At 43.0% G+C, this 22,859-nt stretch overlaps 1 protein-coding gene across 2 annotated transcripts in view; it reads right to left on the bottom strand.

Moving 5' to 3' along the window:
- Positions 1 to 702: 702 nt before the first annotated feature.
- Positions 703 to 22,859, bottom strand: part of DAPP1 (dual adaptor of phosphotyrosine and 3-phosphoinositides 1) — a 52,780-nt gene continuing 30,623 nt past the window's right edge. The window contains exons 4-9 of one of the 2 annotated variants that reach the window (XM_060654565.3): positions 15,839 to 15,969; positions 9,924 to 9,971; positions 8,609 to 8,671; positions 7,169 to 7,254; positions 4,460 to 4,547; positions 703 to 2,953 (exon numbers count right to left, since the gene is read on the bottom strand). In XM_060654565.3, the coding sequence (XP_060510548.1) occupies positions 2,885 to 2,953; positions 4,460 to 4,547; positions 7,169 to 7,254; positions 8,609 to 8,671; positions 9,924 to 9,971; positions 15,839 to 15,969 (485 nt within the window). In that variant the 3' untranslated portion in view covers positions 703 to 2,884. The remainder of the gene's footprint in view (positions 2,954 to 4,459; positions 4,548 to 7,168; positions 7,255 to 8,608; positions 8,672 to 9,923; positions 9,972 to 15,838; positions 15,970 to 22,859) is intronic. The other variant, XM_078445858.2, reaches the window with a different exon arrangement.

The raw sequence follows: 22,859 nt of genomic DNA, 5'->3' as shown, positions 1-22,859 counted from the left end.
TAAGTGGCACTTCCTTTAGGATAAACACATACCTGGTAGTGGAAGGGACCTGATGCAGACACCCCACTGGCTGTTCTCCCAGACGGCCCCACTCCCATCTGCTGTTGGCATAAACCATCCTCCCTTATCTTGGATTTGGAGAAATAGCAGGCTCCTGGCAGGGGGCAAAATCGTGACCACTTTTCAGGGCTGCTGAGAGCAGGTAAAGCATCTAGTGGAGTACAAATGCATAGTATGTTATGTTATAGGTGAGCTTGACCTCTTCATGTCCAAACCCTCCAAAAAACGACTGTATCCCTGCTGAAGTATACTCTTCATCATGTAGCTTTGTGTGCCTCATGTGCAGAATTTGTGTTACTTAGTTCTATACGTGATCATGGATGTATGTGTGTGTGTGTGTGTGCGTGTGTGCGTGTGTGTGTGTGTGTGTACTTTTTAAGTTTTTAAATTTATTTTGAGAGAGAGAGAGAGTAGGTGAGCACGAGCAAGGGAGAAGCAGAAAGGGAGAGAGAGACAATCCCAGGCAGGCTTGGAGCTGTCAGCACAGAGGCTGATGTGGGGCTTGGATCCACAAACTGTGAGATCAAGACCTGAGCCAAAACCAACGGTCGGACACTTAACCAACTGAGCCACCCAAGTGCCCCATATTTTTATTTTTTAATTTTTAAAATTTTTAAAAAATGTTCCTTTTTATTTTTGAGAGAGAGAGAGAGAGAGACAGACAAAGCATGAGTCAGGGAGGGGCAGAGAAAAAGGGAGACACAAAATCTGAAGCAGGCTCCTGGCTCTGAACTGTCAGCACAGAGCCCGACGGAGGGCTTGAACCCACAAACTGTGAGATCATGACCTGAGCCGAAGTCGGACACCCAACTGACTGAGCCACCCAGGCGCCCCCCCCCCCCTTTTTTTTTTTTTTTAATTTTATTTATTTTCAGAGAGAGAGCACGAGCAGGGGAGGGGCAGAGAGAGAGAGAGACACAGAATCTGTAGCAGGCTCCAGGCTCTGAGCTGTCAGCACAGAACCCGATGCAGGGCTCAAACCCATGAACTATGAGATCATGACTTAAGCTGAAATCCAGAGTCAGATGCTTGACCAACTGAGCCACTCAGGTGCCCCTGTATGTATTTATTATCTTTTCCATATTAACTAAGAACTCCTTCAAGACCGAGAGTATTTCTTCAACTCCAAATTCTTCATAGCACACAGTCTAACAGAAGTGGATTCTTCATTGCCATTTATGACATTAATCAGTTGTATTTCCTTTTAAATTACAGATAAAATATATTTTAATAGCAAAATATTACAGGCACAGCAAAATGCTCTTTTTAATAAACTTAACCAAAGAATATAAATAAACAGGACATATTTTACAAAAAGTAGGAACAATATTACCTACACAAAGAAAAACTTGGTTCTAAGAAAATAAAACATGAACCGCACATCTCAGTGAAGATTCATTTGCAACTGCTTACTTTGTGAACTTGACATAATACATTTTTAAGTTGCCATTTGCTTTATCTCATATGATACAAACATAACAAAATACATGAAAAACCTTGTTGAAATACACAAAAATGTAATGTAATCTCTGAGTCCTAGATGTTTTGAGCAACAGAAGCAACTTTTTCGTCAAGGTACGCATTTGGAACTGCAAAAGCAGTGTTACGACATCGCTTCGCACCATATACCATAATCTCTTGTATTTGGGGTCTCCTTCCACTTTTCTTTCCCTTTAAACTTCTATCTAAAAAAAAGAAAAAAAGCAGTATTCATAAAGATAAGAGAAGGGGTTAGAATCTATTTGAGCTCTCGATGCCAGTATCTCGTTACCCTATTTCAATCCTCTTTTTCTAGTTTGAAAATGCGGTGTAACACGTCATTGTTCGTGTCATGCGGACTTAGTGTTGCTCCTTCATGTGGCCACAGAAGTTGCTCTTGAATAAGGGGAGAGTGCTCAGCCATCTCAGTACAAGGGAATTCTGACTTGCCCCAGGCCGACACCGGCAGCTCGCCCTGAGGAAGGGACTGTCCCAACACACTCGGCCTCACAAGTCTTTCAGTCTGTTCGCAGAGATGTTGCATGAAGAGAACACAGCGCTTACAAATACTCTATTATTGTTCTAGTTATAATACTAATAACACGGATTGTTATTAAACTACAAGTTACTGGCTCTTTTATTACCTTTCCTCAAGTTAGGCTTTCCTACTCTTTAAAACATTTTCCCCCAAATGATTGCCTTCCTTTATCTTTCTCATCCTACCTAATAGCCGGTAGGACATGTACTTCTCACAGGCTTATCATTAGAAGGGGAGGAAGGACCCACTAGATGCCTGAGCCTGTTACGAAGAGAAAAGAAATTTCCCATTTTGGTTTTGTTTGGTTTTCTGTATAAAGAAAGAACAAAAACAAAAAACAGAACCAGCGCTGCCCCCACCCTCAATCTTCGGTGTTTGCTATTTCTAGACACTTTCTGTAGAAGCAAAGCACATAGCTGTTCCCTTCCTGGTTGATAGCACAACCTGGATGTCGGAGGAGCTGACTGTGATGCAGAATGAGATGCCATGCGGCTTGGGGACCGCAGTGAGAGAACACAAAACCCCTTTGTCTTCTACATTTCCTAAAAGTGAGCACGCCTGGGTTGGTGGTTTCATCGGCTTCCATTAGAACGATGACAGCTTTGGTATTCTCACGGAGGTGACAACATCCTGAAGGGCAAGCAGTTACCCACAAGTCAGCAAATGTGGTGGGTTCCGAAAGGTCCAAATCTGCATGTGCTTTTGGTTTGTTTTGAAAGAAAAAGCCTTAGTCAGCTTTCGTCTGAAGCCTGCTGTGGATCACAACATCAGGGACCATGCCGCCCTGCGCGCTTGGGCAGGGAAGGCCTATTTAAAGATGAACGACCGAGATCGGATTGTGCCTTCCCCTTGGTCGAGCTGCTTTCTTATTTGAGACTGTAATAGAGCATACACACATACATATTTACTGGTGAGCAATTTTATGATAACAAACTTAGCAAATATTAAATAAGACATGCTGGTTAGTAAGGACACATTGCATCTATAAGTTAATGAACACGTGACACCCCTATCCCCCACCGAATTTCAGTATGGCTTTCCGTACTTTTTGCAGGATAAATATTGAAAAGTAGTTGCTAAAACATGTACAAATTGGGAACTGGCCTAATACGGTAATTCATAAAATGAAATACTATTCAATGAATCAAAATGAATACTTAGATCTAAATTTATAAATAGGGAAAAATGTTTATGACACATTGCCAGTGGAGTATGTATGTAAAGAGTGATTAAATTTTGATTTTTAAATATTTGTTTGCACAGGGAGAAGTCTGAAAGTGTGTGAGTTTGATGTACTTTTACCTTAATTTTTCTATAATAATGATGTGTCACTTGCATAATTACAGAATACAAAGAATAAAAAATTATCTGAGCAAATGTTTCATGTGGCAAAGTAGTTCCCCACTGAGTATCAAATACATTGGAACTATCTAAAAATGAATGGGGTGGGGGGGCGAGACTGGGTGACTCAATCAGTTAAGTGTCTGACTCTTGATTTTGGCTCAGGTCATGATTTCTCGGTTTGTGTGTTCGAACCCTGCATCAGGCTCCGTACTGACAGCACTCAGCCTGTTTGGGATTATCTCCTTCTCTCTGTCCCTCCCCTGCTTGTTCTCTATTTCTCTGTCTCTCAAAATAAATGAACATTTAAAAAATGTTTTTAAATAATAAAAAATAAAAATGAGTGGTATACTTATTTGGATTTCAAACTGAAAATACAACCAAAAGCAAAAGTCCCAGCATCTACAAAAGAATATTCAACAAGTTTCTTCATAAAAAAAAAAAAAAATTAAGAAAAGTTGTTGATGTTTGAAAACATCAAGGGTTTCAAGATGGTATTTATTGAAAATTTTAGAAAGCTGTAAGGACACGTTCTTGACTAACAACTCACTAAGTTGCAAACACATATACAAAAAATGTATGAGACTGGTGAATTTTTATAAGCACCTTATAAGAAAGCAGATAAAATAAACCACATTTCATGCTTGATCTTCACAAAGACTGGAAGCTAAGGGAAGTTCCTCTAGCAATCAATCTTCCTTCTCTATTTAAAAGGAATTTCTACTATAGAAATATGGCGGCTTTCCTCTGTCTGACCTTCCAGTCCCACATGTCCTCCAGGCAAAATTGGATCAGGCCACCCACTCAAAGGAAGACTAATCTTGAGGGCGAGAGGCTAAGGCTCCAGGGCTGAGACCCCAGTGTAGCCCTGTCCTTTCTCTTTTACCCCCATCTCCATGCCTTCTGTGACTCACAAGAAGTCTGCCAGTGGACATCCCATTCGTTCTTGGAGATAGTCTGACACTTTCAATAGAAATATGTTTGAAGTTGTCAACATGTTATTTCTGAGTACTAGACATCAAGAGGACTTGTATAACTCACCAGTTTCCAGCGTAATATCTTGATCCACTCGTCAGCTTCTACTCCTGTCTTTGCACAGAGATAAAATGTCCTGAATGGAAACACTAAGCTGAGAAGACGAAAGAAAAACATAAGATACTCCAGGTGGTTGGTTGAATGTATTCGTTGAACAGTAATTAGAATATTCAACAGGAAAAAATAATCAACAAAGAGCAACTTGAAGAACTGATAAATTCAGAGTGATTCCTGCCAGCAAAGGGCAGAAATGTGGAGGAAGTTGTGGATTCATAGTATTATTACTGGTCAGTTTATATTTTCTTTTTTTTTTTTTTTTTATTTTTATTTTTTTAACGTTTACTTATTTTTGAGACAGAGAGAGACAGAGCATGAACGGGGGAGGGGCAGAGAGAGAGGGAGACACAGAATCAGAAGCAGGCTCCAGGCTCTGAGCCATCAGCCCAGAGCCCGACGTGGGGCTCGAACTCACGGACCGTGAGATCATGACCTGGGCCGAAGTCGGACGCCTAACCGACTGAGCCACCCAGGCACCCCCAGTTTATATTTTCTAATGAGAAGTCAAAACAGAAAAAAAAAAACATGTCCAGGACACCCCCATATCCTTTTGTAGGCTTATGTCTTAGACTGAATACAGCACTTGTGTGTTTATTCAGCTGATGTGTTAAATGACTCCGAACGCGTGCTAGGATTCAAAGAATCAGCAAGACGGGTAAGAGTTTGCTGAAGAAACCCATTTGTGTTGGCCTGATTCAGTGAGAAATAAGCTGCTTTGTTGGATGTAGGTACTTTTAACTAATTAGGACAGGAAAAAAAAGACAATAAATCTCAACTATTCATTTTGCCCACTGTGTCATGAGTTCATCTCTGCTTAGAAGAAGACAAACTTTCCTACTGGCATGAAAACTTATTCTAAGAATATGGTAGCTCTTCATTGACTGTCTCTCTTTGGCTATCTAGTCAAATCTTTTGACTAAAAAGATCAGCCCTAACTTACATCTTGCCTATACTTCCTGTCCTTAGACTTGAGATGCGAAACACTAAGAATCCTTTTTTCCTCTCTCGTGAGAAAAATTTTTAAAAAGCCTTCCGCTCTAAGTCAGAAGGGTTTCTATATCCTAAAGCCAAAGCAGCATATCTTGTTTGTTATCAGTGATTAATGTTGAATACACAAGAAGTAAGTCCCTGTGTATAGAAGGTAAACCTTGATGTGAGGCCCAGTTGGGTGGTGAGGGGATAGTGGTGGTACTATATAGAACTGGTTTCTGGAATTGTCATTGTTTGGTACTCTCTGTGAGAGACATTATTAATTGCCTATTAATGCAGATAATTTTTCCTTTCTTCTTGCTAACAGAACCCCAGGCAATAAATTATAATTAGTTGGAGCCAATTATGATCATACTAGTTTTCTTGCTTTCCCTGCTGCTGCTGATGGCCATGGGACCCAGCCTTGGCCAATGAGATAGGAGGGGAAATCTGATAGATTTCTGAGAAAATGCCTGCTTTCCTGATAAAAAGGGACAAGTATGGGTGATCCCATCCCTACATCCTTCTTCATGACTGACATGAAAATGTGAGGCCTAAAGCTGGAGTAGTTATCTTGGACACTAAAGTAGCAAATGAATTGCTCAAGGTCAAGAGAAATGTAGAGACACTGGCTCCCATCTTGTCATGTTAGCTGCCTGCCTCCTGATATTTTGTTATATAACCAATAACGCCCCCCCCCCTTCCGCTGCTGGCTCATATGGTACCTTTAAGTGAATTTTTATATTTTTCTTAAAAAATTTTTTTTAAAGTTTATTTATTTTTGACAGACACAGAGCATGAGTCGGGGAGGGGCAGAGAGAAAGGGAGACACAGAATCCGAAACAGGCTCTGGGCTCTGAGCTGTCAGCACAGAGCCTGATGTGGGGCTCGAACTCACAAGCCGTGAGATCATGACCTGAGCTGAAGTCGGTTGCTCAACCGACTGAGCCACCCAGGCACCCCCCTTTAAGTGAATTTTTAAAAGATATCCATTACTGGTAGATGTTACAGAATTAACGTTAATTTTCTTGGATGTGTAATGGTGACATTATTATTCTTAGGGAGTACATGCCCAGGTATATATAAAGTGCCATGATGTCTCCAACTTACTTTCAATTTGTTCAGGAACAAAAGTGAATGGATAGAGATATAGCAGGTAATGGCAAAATACTTATGATGCATCTAACTGAAAGGTATGTGGGTATGTTTGAAAAACATTAAAGTTGATGGAAAATAAAGCACTCCTTTTTCAAGACACGTCTCCTAGTCAGAGAATTGTCATGATGCACTGATTAGGTTAGAACGAAACACTTTTGTGTTATCTGCCAGAAATAGTCATAATAATACAAATCACCCATTGTTGCAGTCAACAAAGTTAAAATTTAAAATGAGTAAAAAACTCCAAAGGAATAAAGCTGAGATGTTGGTGGCATTCTGTTACGTATATACTTATGCAGTGTACAACGTAAACAGTTATGCTGCCGGACCTGCCTATTGGTTTAAGTCACTTTAAATGAGGTATTATGTCACGCTCAGCTGTAGCATTCCTAACATACATACGCCGTGTGTTAGTTACATCCGTGCCCCTCAGATCAAGACATTTGTACATACAGGGTTTTTTTATTCCTCAGCTAAAGTAATTGTCTGCCAAGAAGACGTTTAAAATCATTTCCTTACAAGACAACTTACCAAAAGCAGTTTACTCTTTCCTGTGAATAATCAAATTGTACAGCTGAACATTCTGTTAAGTCTAGGATCCGAATTGGTTCTGGTGACTTCAAAAAAGAAAAAAAAAAGCAACTTATATGTCATCACAATAAAACACACAAATTTGTCCATCATTTATTCCCCTAAAAATCTTCCATTATATGCCCTTGTCGATTTTGCTTTCATTAAGGGGACTGATCATAGAGAACCTTCCTAAAGGGAAGTCATAACCCTGGTTTGGGGATTTGCTATTCATGAAACTGGACGTTAGGAAGAGATTGTCTTTATCAATTTATTTTATTTATTTATTTAAAAAAAATTTTTTAATGTTTATTTATTTTTGAGACAGAAAATGAGTGGGGGAGGGGCAGAGAGAGGGAGACACAGAATCCAAAGCAGGCTCCAGGGCTCTGAGGCTGTCAGCACAGAGCCCCACGGGGGGCTCGAACTCATCAACCGTGAGATCATGACCTGAGCCGAAGTCAGATGCTCAACCCACTGAGCCACCCAGGTGCTCCTTTATCGATTTAAATTTAGTGGAGATGGATTTTTAAAAATTATTTTATTTTATTTTATTAATAATTTATTTATTTTTAATTTACATCCAAGTTAGTTAGCATATGGTGCCACAATGATTTCAGGAGTAGATTCCTTAATGTCCCTTCCCCATTTAGCCTATCCCTCCTCCCACAACCCCTCCAGTAACCCTCTGTTTGTTCTCCATATTTAAGAGTCTCTTATGTTTTGTCCCCCTCCCTGTTTTTATATTATTTTTGCTTCCCTTCCCTTGTGTTCATCTGTTTTGTCTCTTAAAGTCCTCATATGAGTGAAGTCATATATTTGTCTTATTGGAGGTGGATTTTAAACATAGAAGGGAGCCATATTTTTCTTTCATGTTTTTAAACTTCTACTTTCTCAGAAATTTGGTGTAGAGAAAGTGAGAAGAAATGAAATAATTTCAAACTGGCTTCATGAAATGGGCATGGGAAATGGACATATTTTACTAAAGGGAGAAACTGCTGCAGACAAAGCTAATACACCCCAGCAAGACAACAAACCCATTGCCCTAAACAAGGGAATGATGTGCCTTGGGAAGCTGGTTTAGCAGTTCAAAAGATCCGTTTCTGGGACACACATCTCATCCTTGCGGAAGAACTCTGCCTAAGGCACAAGGCTGGCTCTGTCAGTGGAGCATGTAACTCTTGATCTCGGGGTTGTGAGTTTGAACCCCGAGGGTTCATGTTGGGGGTAAAGATTACTTAAAAAGAAAACAACTCTCATATCAGGAATCAAGAACACACATTTCCAATCACTTATTGGCACTTCAGGTACTCATAAAGAAAATTTCAGGGATTTCAAAGGCAGATGTTCTTTGCATCTAGAGAGCTGATTTTTAAAGGGCAAATGTATTATGTTTCTCACCATCTGGTCTTTGAAGTATTTCAGCTCATTCCTGTGCAATGTGAACCATCTTGTTTTCCAGGTCTGAGAAAAGAATAATTAAAACATGCAGGTTTTGAATATAGGAATGCAATCTTTGAACTGGATCATTTCCTTTCATTTCAATAGTATCTAAAAGATTAGATCCAATAAAATATTGTTGTGGTAAGTCATTTCTGAAGAAAAGTTTCAAAATACCTACAAAAACTAAAGTGATCTCATGCTTTAAGTTCATAATGAAGATAGAGATATTGACATACTTAAACAAATAAGAAGAAATGGTCTATCATAAATATCCAAGGTTATTTATAACAAACTACTAAATGTCTGTCTTATTAACTCCATAATAAGAATATATACCATTTTGTGAGCACCTACTATGGGCGACATACTATCCTTGGAGGTTCATATATATTATAGCCAATCCTTATATGATGCCAATATTCTTGTTTAACAAATACACAAATTGAAGTTTAGGAACCTCAAACCACATAATTTTCTAAGACTTGCCTAAGAATTCCATGGTATTGGTGGCAGGAACTGGTGTTTCCCACCTCCTCCTTCTTACGTACTGACAGAACCCTCATCTTGGGTGGCAATGTGTCCAGTTAAAAGAGGTAACAGAGAACTTAAAAACAGATATGCCGTGAATATAAATACTTCCTATCCTTAGAAAGCATCCAGTCTAGTAGGGACACAAATAAATAAATATTTAGGTTGAACTCAAGCAGGCCAGTACCCATGAGAGAGGTTAAGTGCCCCGACTCTTAAAATAGGGAAGAGTAGACCTATTCCATGAAGGCCATCTTGGTACAATGACATAAATGGAGGGACAGTTGGGTACCCCACACTAGTAAAGTTCTAAACTGTGTTTCCTTTGGGATTTTATAACATAGTTACGTTAAGGCCAGTGATATTTTTGGCCTACTTTTGGGTAAACATTTTATACAGTTTTCACTTCTTTGTTAAAAAAAAAATGAAAAAGAAGAATGTTCTAGAGTTAACTTGCTACTTTCATCCTTCATCCTCTATTGTTCCATTAAAAGGACTGTAAGTTTTGGGGAGTATTAACTGTAGGCCTACTCTTACACATTTGACTTTGCCAAAGACAGTCAAGTGAGTTTCCAGAATTTTGACCAATATTAGTCATAAAGATCAACTCTTGAAACAGAAATATTTTAACTGGGTCAAAATGAGTGGGCAAGCATGTTTTAAAAGAATGTCAACGTGGGAATTGAGTCTACCGACATGCTCTCTTTCTCTGTGGCTGGCTCCAGGCAGAAACCCATTTCCTTACCTTGACCAGGCCCCCCTGTTTGGTGAGATAACCCTCTTTGGTGCCCAGCTGAAAAAGAAAGAAGCACCAAGTAAAGCTCAGATCTATCACAACGTGATTTTTGTCTATTTCTGCCCTATTTTAAAAAGGAACACAAGTTTGCCATTGATCTTTGAGTAATCGCCTTCTTGAACATCCTCCCTGTGTGGGGAGAAACTGTTTGCAGACTGGATCTTCTGGGGGAGTCCTATAGCAACAGACAACAAGTGAGAGACTCTCTTCTAACTTGAGTTAGCCATTTGCAAATAATAAGCCACATCACATCACTTGTAAAAGTTGGGATTGGTAAAGTGTGTCATGTGAAACCCATTGCTTTGATTGTTGCACCGGTATTACGCACCCAGGCACACACCCGTGGGTTGATGTTGGGTCAATACATTTGGGAAACGCTGGACTAAGTAGAGACATTTCTTTACTTCCCCAAGTCTGTATGATGCTAATATGCCTTGTGAATTTTGAGAGGGAACAGTAGAGATAGCATTTCCATATTTATTTTATCACGTGATCCTCTGCTATCCTAGCATCCCTTTTTCACAGACGATCTCTCGAGGCCTCTGTTCAGTGGAAAAAAATTTCAGGAATGCAGATTTATTGACACTTGAAGTGACAATGAATCATTTCTTCACTCATGTAGCATTAATTCAAGGGTAACTATCACACACATAGCTAGCACCTATAAAATGTAAGGAATGGTGGGGAACAGTGCAAATAGAAATATGCCTAAAACAAGGACCCTAAGGTGAAGACTTTGTAACTTCATAAATTTCTGAAGAAACCAAATTCCTTATAGGACATTTTGTTCTATTATGATGTCACAATGTATCTTATATTAGTAAGATAACAGAATAAAGAGAGAAAAATGTTGCAGAAGCAAAGGGAACAGAAATTTTAGAAGGAAGGAGTCATTAAAAAAAGGATGAATCCCATAACAGGGAAGCTAAGGAAGCTGACATTTTATTATTATACTTTTTAAGTTTATTTATTTATTTTGAGAGACAGAGAGCGAGCAGGGGAGGGGCAGAGAGAGAGGGAGAGAGAGAATCCCAAGAAGGCTCCACACTGGCAGATGTGGGGCTCGAACCCATGAATTGTGAGATCATGACCTGAGCTGAAATCAAGATTCCGATGCTTAACTGACTGAGCCACCCAGGCACCCCAGGAAGCTAACATTTTATTGTATTATAGTGTATTGTATTAAAATTTTTTTTAATGTGTCCTTAGTTTTGAGAGAGAGACAGAGACAGAGACAGAGTGTGAGTGGGGTAGGGGCAGAGAGCGAGGGAGACACAGAATCAGAAGCAGGCTCCAGGCTCTGAGCTGTCAGCACAGAGCCCGACGCGGGGCTTGAACCCACGACCCATGAGATCATGACCTGAGCTGAAGTCGTACGTTTAACCAACTGTGCCACCCAAGAGCCCCAGAGAGCTAACATTTTAGATAGGACCTATTCTATGTCAGGCTCTTGAAATATATTATCTCACTTAATCTCCATCAGCAGAACCAATTGGTATTTCACATTTCCCAGAGCCAAAACAGAACTGCTTCTTCCCATCTGCCAAACCCGCCCCTCCTGCCAACTTGGCCGTATGAGTAAAGTACAGGAGGCCTACTCTGTGACTCCTTTACATACCACATTCAACCTGTTGTAAGTCTTGTCTCTTCTACCTTCAAAACACACCCTGAGGTTCACCAGTTCTTATCCCCACTCTCAGTTTCCACTGCCACCGTCTCTCCCTGGACTGCTCCAACAGCCCCCCTAACTGGGCACCTCGCCCCAACTTTGCAACACATTCCACTTTGCACTTAGTGGTGAGAATGAGCGTCTTAAAATTTTAAAACTTAAATTACGTTGCTCAAAACCCGTATCATTTCTCCTCGACACTTAGAACAAAAATAAAGTATTTATTTTATCTACAAGGCCTTTCCTATTGTTAATACAGCTGACATTTTGGACGTGATAATTCTCCCCTATGTGTGGTGGCACATTTAGCCTCCACGGCCCCTGCCTTTGCTGGGAAACAAGTCTTCAGGGGTTCTCATGTTTCTGTATGTCTTATGAGCAAGGCACCAGCCCTTTGTCCCAGAGCTATTTTTAAGGCATGCTTGTAGAACAAACAACCTTAGTGCAAGTCGGGGAGGGGCAGAGAGAGGAGGGAGGAGGAAGGAGAGAACCCCAAGCAGGCTCTGCAGTGTCGGCCCAGAGCCCAATGAGGCTCAAACTCACCAACTGCGAGATCAGGACCTGAGCCGAAGTCGGACGTGTAACTGAGCCACCCAGGCGCTCCTGAGCAAATGACTTTGGAAGAGAGAAATAGTGTTTCCCTCCAGAGGAAAGGCAGACACACAGAAGTCTGGCATGAGGCTGTGGAGCTTTGTTAGTCTGCAAGCAGGGTGAAGTCCAAGGCTCTTCTCAGTTCTTGACTCCCACTGATGCCAGGAGGGCCCCAAAGCACCACGAATTTCCAAACACTCAGCTGGGCAGCAGGCCCCTTAAGAACCCCACTGCTGTAGGCGATCAACCCCTCCTTCCCTCAATAATCTCATCTTCCACCACTTGCCCTCTCGCTCACTTCATGCCAATCATTCTGATCTTGCCAGTCTGCAAAGCACCTCCGTTCAGTCCCCACCTCAGGGCTTTTGTACTGTTCTCTCTGCCTGCGACACCAGAAAACGTTGGTAATTTTCTGCCTGTATTGATGCACAATAAGCTTCATGGATTTGTCATTCCGCAGTGTGGGTGAAGCCACACTCCACCAATCAGTCACCACTGTTTTAAAAACCCCATTGTACAGAACGTTCTGTGTATAGTCATACTGAGATGCTTGGGCAGGGGAATCCATCCCATGCTTGGAGTGAGCAAAGAAGGTAAGCAATGAGGCTTTCAGAATTTGGTTCAAAGAGGTCTATTTCTACCTAAGGGAGCTACGTCCCATGCTCGCGCCAGCTCTACAGATCAGGTCCTGCAATTTACTGTTGATAAAGAACACACGTAGTAGAGTATGGTGCAGCTGACCCTGAGCAGGGATCTCGGTGAGGGGTGGGGGGAGGGCGGGTGTAGCAGCAGGGATCTCGGTGGGGGGGGGGGGGGTGTAGCTGAGGAGAATGTGAAGTTACATGGACTGGACAAATGAAAGAGATGTGAGGTGATTGGTAAGGCGGTAAGGATGCATAAAGACGAAGTCAGGGAGGGGTGGGTTGGCTGGAAAACGATTAGGAGTTGAGTCTTTTTCTGTTTTTTTAATGTTTATTCATTTTTGAAAGATAGAGACAGAGCACAAGCAGGGGAGGGGCGGAGAAAAAGGGGAACAGAGAATCTGAAGCAGGCTCTAGGCTCTGAGCTGTCAGCACCAGAGCCCGACGTGGGGCTCGAACTCTCGAACCATGAGATCATGATCTGAGCCAAAGTCAGATGCTCAACCGGCTGAGCCACCCAGGCACTCCAAGATTGAGTCTTTATTTGGTCTTTGGTCTGTTCGGACTTGGGACTATTCATTGTCTTGCTTTCCTAAATGTTGCTGGTTCTGAGGTTTGATACTTCCTCTTCCAACTCTAACAAAGCTAAAATACCCCTTTCACCCAATTCCCACAATGCTCACTTTCAAGGAGACGTAGCAGAGTAGCAAAAAATGTAATGTGCACCTGGGAACCAGGCTAGGCTACAGAGCTCCAAGGACAAGCTCGGATTCTCGTCCTGAGAAGTGTCAGACCGCGGGGACGGCAGACACATGCACAAGTGGTTATTAGCCTCCAGCGTGATGATGGCAGGATCAAAGTGAACAGTGGGTGCTCAGAGCACAAAAGGGGGCATTTTCACCAAAGCTAGGAGGTGCCCAGGAAGGCTTCCTGAGAGGCACCAATCTCTGATGAGCCTTGAAGGGTGAGGGCACAGCAGTGGTGTTCACAGTGTACCTGAGGCAGGGAGAAGAGAAGGAGCAGAGCCAGAGGGATGCACATGACCGTGAGTGTGAGAGGAGCAGAGGTGAGGCCAGAAGGATGAACAGGGCCAGGTGGGAGGGGAAGACAGCGGCCACCACCCAAGGTTAAGGAGGGAGGTCAAGTGACCGATCTGCTTTTTAAGAAAGATCTCTTTGGTGGCAGGGTAGGAAAAGTTCTGCAGAGACAAAGAGGCCACACGTTTGTCATCTGTAGCCTAATACCTTCAAGGGATGATTTTTTTCAAGTGTCATAGTTGCTGTCTAGAGTTGGTTCTCCGTATTTCATTTTTTGTCTTCTTTATTATCCACACAAATCCTGATGTCTTATACCGGGAGTATTTGGCAAGCAAGGCAGAGAGGGAGAGTGTGAGAGCCCTGAGCACAGGGCAGGGAAGCAGTTCTGGGAGGATTCCTTGCAGGCTCACAGCTCATAGAGCAAACAGAAATGGACTTGAGGAACAGTGAGTGCTGCTGTTGCACTGAAATTGAACAAAGGCCCACATTGCAAAGGAGCGCGAATGTTGGGGCGCCCGGTGGCTCAGTTGGTTAAGCGCCCGATTTTGGCTCAGGTCATGATCTCACGGTTTGTGAGTTCGAGCCCCGCATCAGGCTCTGTGCTGACAGCTCAGAGCCTGGAGCCTGCTTCCGATTCTGTGTCTCCCTCTCGCTCTCTGCCCCTCCCCCACTCACATTCTGTCTCTCCCTCAAAAATAAATAAACATTAAAAGAAATTAAAAAAAGAAGTGCAAATATTTTCTGTCTGTCCGTCTGTCCATACCCTTCATTCAGGAGGGAAAAAAAAGAATAGGAAAAAAATAACATCCTGAGGTTTTATAGTCAAAGTGGGGAATATTGTTCCTCTGCAGACCACTGAGATGTAAAAAAATTTTTTTCTTCCTTTTTTTAATGTTTTTATTTACTTATTTGTTTGTTTTTTGAGAGAGAGAGAGAGAGAGAGAGAGAGAGAGGAGGTGCAGAGACAGAGGGGGACAGAGGATCTGAAGCAGGCTCTGTGCTGACTGCAGACAGCCTAGTGTGAGGCTTGAACTCATGCACCACAGATCATGACCTGAGCTGAAGTCTGACACTTAACTGACTAAGACACCCAGGTGCCCCCGCCCCCCAAATTTTCTTAATATAAGAAACTTGTGGCAGAATAACAGTTTAGCCAACTATGTGAACATCTACATCTCTCGCCCATTCTACCAAGAACTTGTTTAGCTAAGTAAAGGGAAGAATTTAAGTGCCATTTTCTTCTTTTTTAATTTTTATTAAAAAAAAATATTTTTATTTTTTATTTTATTTTAGAGAGAGAAGGAGAGAGACAACAAGGGGAGAGGGGCAGAGAGAGAGCGAGACACAGAATCTAAAGCAAGCTCTAGGCTCTGAGCTGTCAACACTGAGCCCTATAGGGGACCCAAACCCACAAACTGTAAGATCATGACTTGCGCTGAAGTTGGACACTTAACTGACTGAGCCACCCAGGCACCCCTAAGTGTCATTTTCAAGGTACTTAGAATACTATCACTATGGCAATGTATTTTTTGATGATTTGCCAGATGGACCAGATGAACTGAGTCATGGGCTTCAAACCTTATGTTTCTTTCCAGGTTTTATATCACAAGTTAGAATTTTTATGTGAACAAACATCCTTTTAAAACTATCTAACTCAGTGCACCTGGGTGGCTCAGTCAGTTAAGCCTTCGACTTAGGCTCAGGTCATGATCTCACCGTACATGAGTTTGAGCCCCACATCGGGCTCTGTGCTTACAGTGTGGAGCCTGCTTGGGATTCTCTCCCTCTCTCTCTGCCCCTCCCCGGCTTATACTCTCTCTCTCGCAAAAATAAACATTTAAAAAATATAGAAAACCTTTGAACTCTTACTGCATATTACCACGTTTAGACAGTGAAAGCGCTGTGGTCAGATGGAGGGCCACTTACAGAGGGTGCAGTGGGCACGAGGTCACTTTCCGTTCTTCCCGTCTGCATTGCTGTGTGAACCCGGACAGATTCATAAATGGATGGTTCCTCCACTTTCCTTGGATAGGGATGTTTCAGAAGAATCAGAGTGCCTGGATGAAGATAAAAGAACCTCATCAAAGAGGAGCCCCAGAAAGAAGGTCCAAATGCTAAATGACCAGATAACATGTCTAGATTTCAGTCTCTTGTTTTTTACCTATTCACTCATTCATTTCTCAATGTTTATCAAGTACCAACTATATGCCAGGCACTTAAGCTGGACGCTGAAGATATAAAGCATGATGCGATGGTTTCTGTCCTCGTAGTGTTCAGATAGAACTAGCATGGGAAGTCACTTAACGGGTAGTCACGTGCATGAACAGGGTGACGAGGCCAGCGTCAGAGGTGTGGGCAAAGCATACCGGTGGTGCCCGGGGCCCCCGAAGACCCCTCCTTTGGAACACTTTGGAAAAGCTTTCGTAGAGGAGACAACATGGATCCAAACCTGAGGCTACAACTGGAAGTTTTCCAGGCAGGCTTTATAAAAACCACGAGAGTAAAACCCAACAAATGCACGGAGGCATGGGAGGATTCAGTCCATAGACCTTATTCCTCACTCGTTTCAGAATAAGCCTTCTAACAAATCAGTGGATCTCAAAAAACTGGACTCGTTGCATCTTCCCTACTGTCTCCTGCCACCCAGTTAACAAAATAAACTATGTGAAGCTTTCGCTTTCCTCCAGTGAACATGACCTGAACTGGCTTATGTGTGATTGCCTTCACTTCCATCTGGAGGAGGGGATTGGGCAGCACAAGGGCTCCAAAAGGGGCCAGTCTCTGGGGACTTGGGCATGGCACATTGAAGCTGAGAGCCCACCTGACACCATGTTTCTGACCATCCCCCCTCTACACCCTTCCCTGCCCCAGTCAACCAGCGAGCAGGAACTAGATACTTTACAAAATGAATAAGTTAAGGTTTTCTTTCCCCCTTTGCTATGGCTTCTTGCTTTTTATTTCACTGGGTCTTATAAAGGCAGGACGGAGATTGTACCCGACATGGGCAGAGATGTAAAGAATACAGTAATTCATTCAACAAATATTTCTTGAGCTCTACTATGGGCAAGACACTTGTCCAGGCAGCGGGAATACAGCAGCAAAGAAGATAGAGCACTTGATCCTCTGCTAGGGGAGGAGAAGAAAAAATGAAAAGAAGTATGTCAGGTGAGAGAAGTGTTATGGAAACCCTAATAGAGCAAGGTACAGGCGTAGTGGGGGATGAGGGTGACATCGGGAGAAGGTGATATTTTAAAGGGTGGTCAGAAAGGCCTCTTTGAAAAGGTACTTCAACAGATTATAGAAAGTATGGACCTTGAATTAGAGTGAGAGAGAGAGAGAGAGAGAGATGAGGAAAGAGAAGAAAGACCACCTCTGCAGTTAAAAAGCACTTGATAACAATAACAGACCTACCAACAAAGCCCAACCATTCCACGGGGCTTGAGCATGCCCAACGAACTGACTGCAAACACACAACCGTGGCCTCTGATACTACGCCCACGTGGTGCCCTGCTATCACTTGAAAAGGAACACTGAGAGAAGCCAGGAGAGGGTCCTTGACCTTGGCCCCAGAAAAGAATGAGACTCTGGCCTCCTCCTTCTTGAGCATCCAGTTCACACCCATAGCGTTGGGATCACAGCGAAAACTGGCCTTCACAGGTATCTGAGGCCCCGGTCCCACTCTTGCACATCGTCAGTGCTCTCCTGTCAACATGACCCTTTCATGAGAACAGATCCAGTCATATCAGGACAAGAGGCCGGTAATGGTTTGACAGTCATAAGGAAAGCAGAGACGCGTGAATCAAGAGCAGCCGTTGTGCAGGCTCAGGGGCCGTGTGACACAATCACAATGTGCCAGATGCTTGCAGAATGTGCGGTTGGCTCCATGGTGACCCCCCCCTCCCCAGAGAACCACCCCCAGTGATGCGCCAGGCAGTCACCGTGGCATCACGGAAAGAGCCACCCCTGCCACTCAGTGCAGTGTTGACCCTTGGACGATCATTCTAGCTTCTGTTTCCTCCCCGGACACATGGGAAGAATTACCCTGTCTTCACAAGGCTCTCTGAAGCACCAAATAAAGAACTGTTTGTGAAAAGGATAGTGAAAAAGAAAATGTTAGATATTATTATGCTTTGATATAGAGTAGTTGTAAACTCTTGAGTGAAAATCTAATGATTGCGTCTTTGGGAGCATGAATTTTTAAATGTTGAGTTTACAAAGACCCATGTGTGACATTCTGCTGAGAGTAAAAATGGCAGAGTCTAGTAGCCACTGACGGCAGCTCCAAGATGTATTGGTGCCTCCTAAACCCTTCCGTCTGATCGTGGAGGAGAGGGGACTGGACCCCAGTGTTCAAAGCAGCTCTCAAGTTAGAAAAAACGTGAAATCTTATGCTTTCTCCCCTTTCCATGCATTTTTCTAAGCTTATTTATTTATTTTGAGAAAGAGCGGGATAGAGGCAGAGGGAGAGAGGGAGAATCCCAAGGCTCTACACCGTCAGCACCGAGCCCAAACCGTGAGATCATGACCTGAGCCGAAATCAGAGTCGGATACTTAACCACCTGAGCCACCCAGGCGCCCCTACTTTTCCATGTTTAATATGAAAATAATGTTTTATAAGGATTCAAACTACGTCTATAACCCAACTTAAAAAAAATTTAATGTTTATTTTTGAGAGAGAGAGAAACAGACAGCGAGAGAAAGAGAGGGAGACACAGAATCCAAAGTAGGCTCCAGGCTCTGAGTCGTCACCACAGAGCCCATCAGGGGGCTCAAACCCACAAACCACGAGATCATGACCTGAAGTCAGACGTTTAACCAATTGAGCCACCTACGTCCCCCAATATGAAAATAATTTTTTAAATGATGCTTTAGAAAGATGTATCTAGCCAATTTTTTTCTGGCACGTACCCAAGTATACTACCTGTAGTGGTTTCCTATTGCTTCTGTAACAAATCACCACGTAGTTATTTAACACAACTCAAATTTCTTACCTTACAGTTTTAGAGGTCAGAAGTCTGAAATGCGTCTCATAATCTTAAATCAAGGTATTGGCAGGACTGCTTTCCTTCCGGAAACGCTCTGGGGGAGAATCCATTCCCTGTTTTTTCTAGCTTCTAGAAACTGCCTGCATTCCTTGCCTGGTGGCCACATTCCTCCATCTTCAAAGCCAGTAACAGTGCATTAAGGCCTGCTCACGCTGCCATGTCTCTGGGTCTCCCTCTTGTGCCTCCGTCTTTCACTTATAAGGATCCTTATGATTACAATGGACACACCATTGTAATCGCACACCTCCCCATCCAGTCAGCTGACTTGTACTCTTAATTCCATCTGCAATCTTAATTCTCTCATGCCACATAACATAACATATTCACAGGTCCAGGGAGAGACATGGGCATCTTTGGGTGGGCCATTAGCTTGCCTACCATAGTACAGTGCCCAGGAGATAAGCATAGCCTGGGGGGCCAGTTGTGCTATAGTGTAAGATCTGTGTGCAAGGAATGTTGCCTGAGTCACAATGCTATAACCACTTGGTATTATGAAGCCATTGCCTTTTCAACAGGTGCATTTCCCCACCCTGTGAGTCTCTTTAGAGCAGTGCCAAATTTACCTTTGCAATCCCACTTCCTGGTAGAGATGCTGACATAATGAAAGCTTGATGAGTGAGTAGATAAATGGATGCCACAGTAATTCAGGGTTAATTCAGAGAAGAGCCTGGGAGGAACCAGCCTCCCAGGTCTATGATTACCCCGGCTTCGGGCAAGGCCGGCTTTGGCCACAAGGCCAAGTACAGCTGTACAAATCTCCACTAGGGGGAACCAAATTCTATTTCGAAAACCTCTTCTAAAGTTTCACCAACAAAAGCTAAACTGAGGGAAATGATATTGAGTCAACAGGAGAGTACAATTGACTATACATTGACTTTAACTAGTAAGACCATGAAGGAGGCTGGATTGAATGGTGGAATGAAGAAAATGGCAAAGCACTTATAAAATGACAACTTCCACTGATAAACATCCAGCCCCCTGAAAGGTCTTAGCTGACCAGTCTGCCCAAGAGAAAATAATAATATATAGAGCTTCCTGGCACGGCTGCTGGGCTAAGAGTGATTTCCCCTTCCGTAGACACTGCCCCATCCTTGTACGCCAGTGTAGATCCCCACAGACCCTGGGCCTCCCCCACAAACACCTCACTCAGGCTGCACTCACGGGACTTACTTTCGGGGATCTGCTTAGTGATTTCTCTGGAGAGAAGGCCCACTAGCTTCAGTTTCTGAACTACATGAAGGAGACTGTTCTTTCCTGCCTTTGGCATAAAACCTGATCTCAGAAACACTCGGTGGAGGCCCACTTTTGAGGTGATCAGCAGGACCAAGGCAGTCATGTCAGTTTGCTGAAAGCTTCAGCGGTGCCGTGATCATGGGGCTGATTCGTTATTGTCTCTTGGTGTTCAGTCTGCTTTTAAATTCTGGGAGAGAATACCAATCCTTACCACCACCACCCCCAAGGAAAATCCATTTATTTCCCTGTATTCCCCTCCCTCCATTTTTTTTTTTTTTTTTAAATTCAGCTAGCCAAGGTTGGCTGCAATCAAAAGAAACTTGAATATGTAGCCACCACAGACTGATTGTATTTCCACCTAAGGTCCAAGGTAGTGCCTTGGCCCCATAAGAGAGAAACTTGGGTTTAGTGATATTCAGGGCAAATTAATTCCAGGATTTGGTTGGAAGATTCAGATAAAAAGCAACAGGAGGCAGGGGCTGGTGGAGGGAGGAGAGAGGAAGCTGTACAGCCCAGCTCTTGGAAACCTGGCTGCAAGTTTCACTTCAGTTTCTGAACTACATGAAGGAGATTGTTGTTTCCTGCCTTTGATATGAAACCTGGTTTCAGAAACACTCGGTGGAGGTACATTTTTGAGGTGATCAGAGCAGGGCCAAGGCAAGCATTTCAGTTTGCATTGGATGAACTGTAACTTACAGGACACCCACTCTGTTTGTGATACAGTGAGACTGCATCGGAGGACTCCTTATCTTGTATCCCGCAGCGCTTCAGAAACACAGAACAGTTTTCAAGCCTCAGGCATTGCTTCGATATCTGAAGTGGAGGGTAGCACAAGAGCACATCTAGCTCTGAACAGGGAAACTTTTATTTAGAATATTTCTTTTAGGCACTAAAGCTTGTGCTTGCCCATCAGGTTTCCAACTAGATTGTAAGATGTTGGAGGATGAGGTTGATACCTGATTCATCACTGCATCATCAGTAGCTAGTAGTCCTCAGCTCGTGGCTGGCGCCCAATACATATTTGTTGAATTAAATTCAAATAAGACTACATCCACTCATGCTTCGTTGTTGCCCTCAGGTTCAGAAAACAAGCTAGGCAACTGGTGTGTGCACGGCGGATTTCTCTGTCATCTCTTGCCGGTGGGAAGTGGCTTTCTAGAGGGAGTGACAGGAATATTCAAGCTCTTTCTCCTTTCTTCTTTGCAACCTACCCTGCAAATGAACTTTAACCCATCATTAAGATGATGCGGGTCAAACTACGTTCGCTTACATACACAGGGGCTTTGATAGCCCCTTTCCAGTCTCACAGGGAGAACTACACAGAGGGAGGAGAAGTAGATCAGCTGGCCAGGTCAGAAGATTCTGTTAAAATGTCCAAGTCAAGTCAGGTCGCTCGCTCTTTGCGGAGCCGTCACTTTATCTGATCCTTTATCTGAATCCTCTGCGGAGCTGGCTTAAAATTTGAAGATGACATAAACACTTGATAAATACAAATGTAATTAATTGCCCCCAACTAACTCTTCATGGTATACCAAAGAATATGCAGCTCTTGCAGACAATATGATGGGATTACCATAACGGTGCTTTGTTAAAAAACAATAATAGTGATTATTTATGCCAAGCTAAAAATGATTTTTATAGCCTTTCATACCCAATCTCATTCAACCCTCAAGAGCAAGTCAGGAACTATTAAGGTATGAACTGTTAGGTCACCAGCTCTGATTTGTAAGATGATGAAACTGAATCTCAGGGAGGTTACATCATTTTCCCAAGGACATACAGCTGGTGAATGAATGGCAGAGGCTGGAGTTGAACTAGGAGTTCACGTGTTTACTCATTATGGAGTAATGGAAACTCTCTACGGCCTGTGAAATGTACTTTATTGTCGGCACAAGGGTGTACATGGAAATCAAAATTCGAACAAGCAGATCCTTGAGGAGGTAGCCTGAGGAAAGGAGATGAGAGTTTTTGCCTCAACGTTTCTAATCAGGCCTTGGTTTCTCCATTTGTAAAGGAAAAATTAAACGGTCTGTGGGATCCCTTCCCATTCTAATATCCTGTAAATCTAGTTACACACACAAGCCTAATGCAGGGGCAAGAGATACTAGGACACTTAGTAACCAAGGGTGTGTCCTGTTTCTTGCCAAGCACACTGCCTGTTTAAAGTACTTTACTTCTTTTTTTTTTTATTTTTTATTTTTTTTTTTATTTTTGAGACAGAGAGAGACAGAGCATGAACGGGGGAGGGGCAGAGAGAGGGAGACACAGAATCCGAAACAGGCTCCAGGCCCTGAGCTGTCAGCACAGAGCCCGACGCGGGGCTTGAACTCACGGACCGCGAGATCATGACCTGAGCCGAAGTCGGCCGCTTAACCGACTGAGCCACCCAGGCGCCCCTAAAGTACTTTACTTCTGACATCATTGCGTCTTTGTGTCTCATTTTCCTTTTCTTCCACATTCTCATTTAACCTTTACATTTTATTTACTTTTTTTTATAATGTCACTTTTTCTTTGATGTTGATTATTTTTGGGAGAGAGCACAAGGGAGAAGGGGCAGAGAGTGGGGGGAGACAGGATCCGAGCGGGCTCCACTCTGACAGCAGAGAGCCGGATGCGGGGCTTGAACTCACAAACTGTGAGGTCGTGACCTGAGCCGAAGTTGGATGCTC

Source organism: Panthera onca, chromosome B1 (assembly GCF_046562875.1).
Source record: "Panthera onca isolate mPanOnc1 chromosome B1, mPanOnc1 haplotype 2, whole genome shotgun sequence".
NCBI lineage: Eukaryota > Metazoa > Chordata > Mammalia > Carnivora > Felidae > Panthera > Panthera onca.
This window is presented reverse-complemented; position numbering and strand designations above follow the sequence as displayed.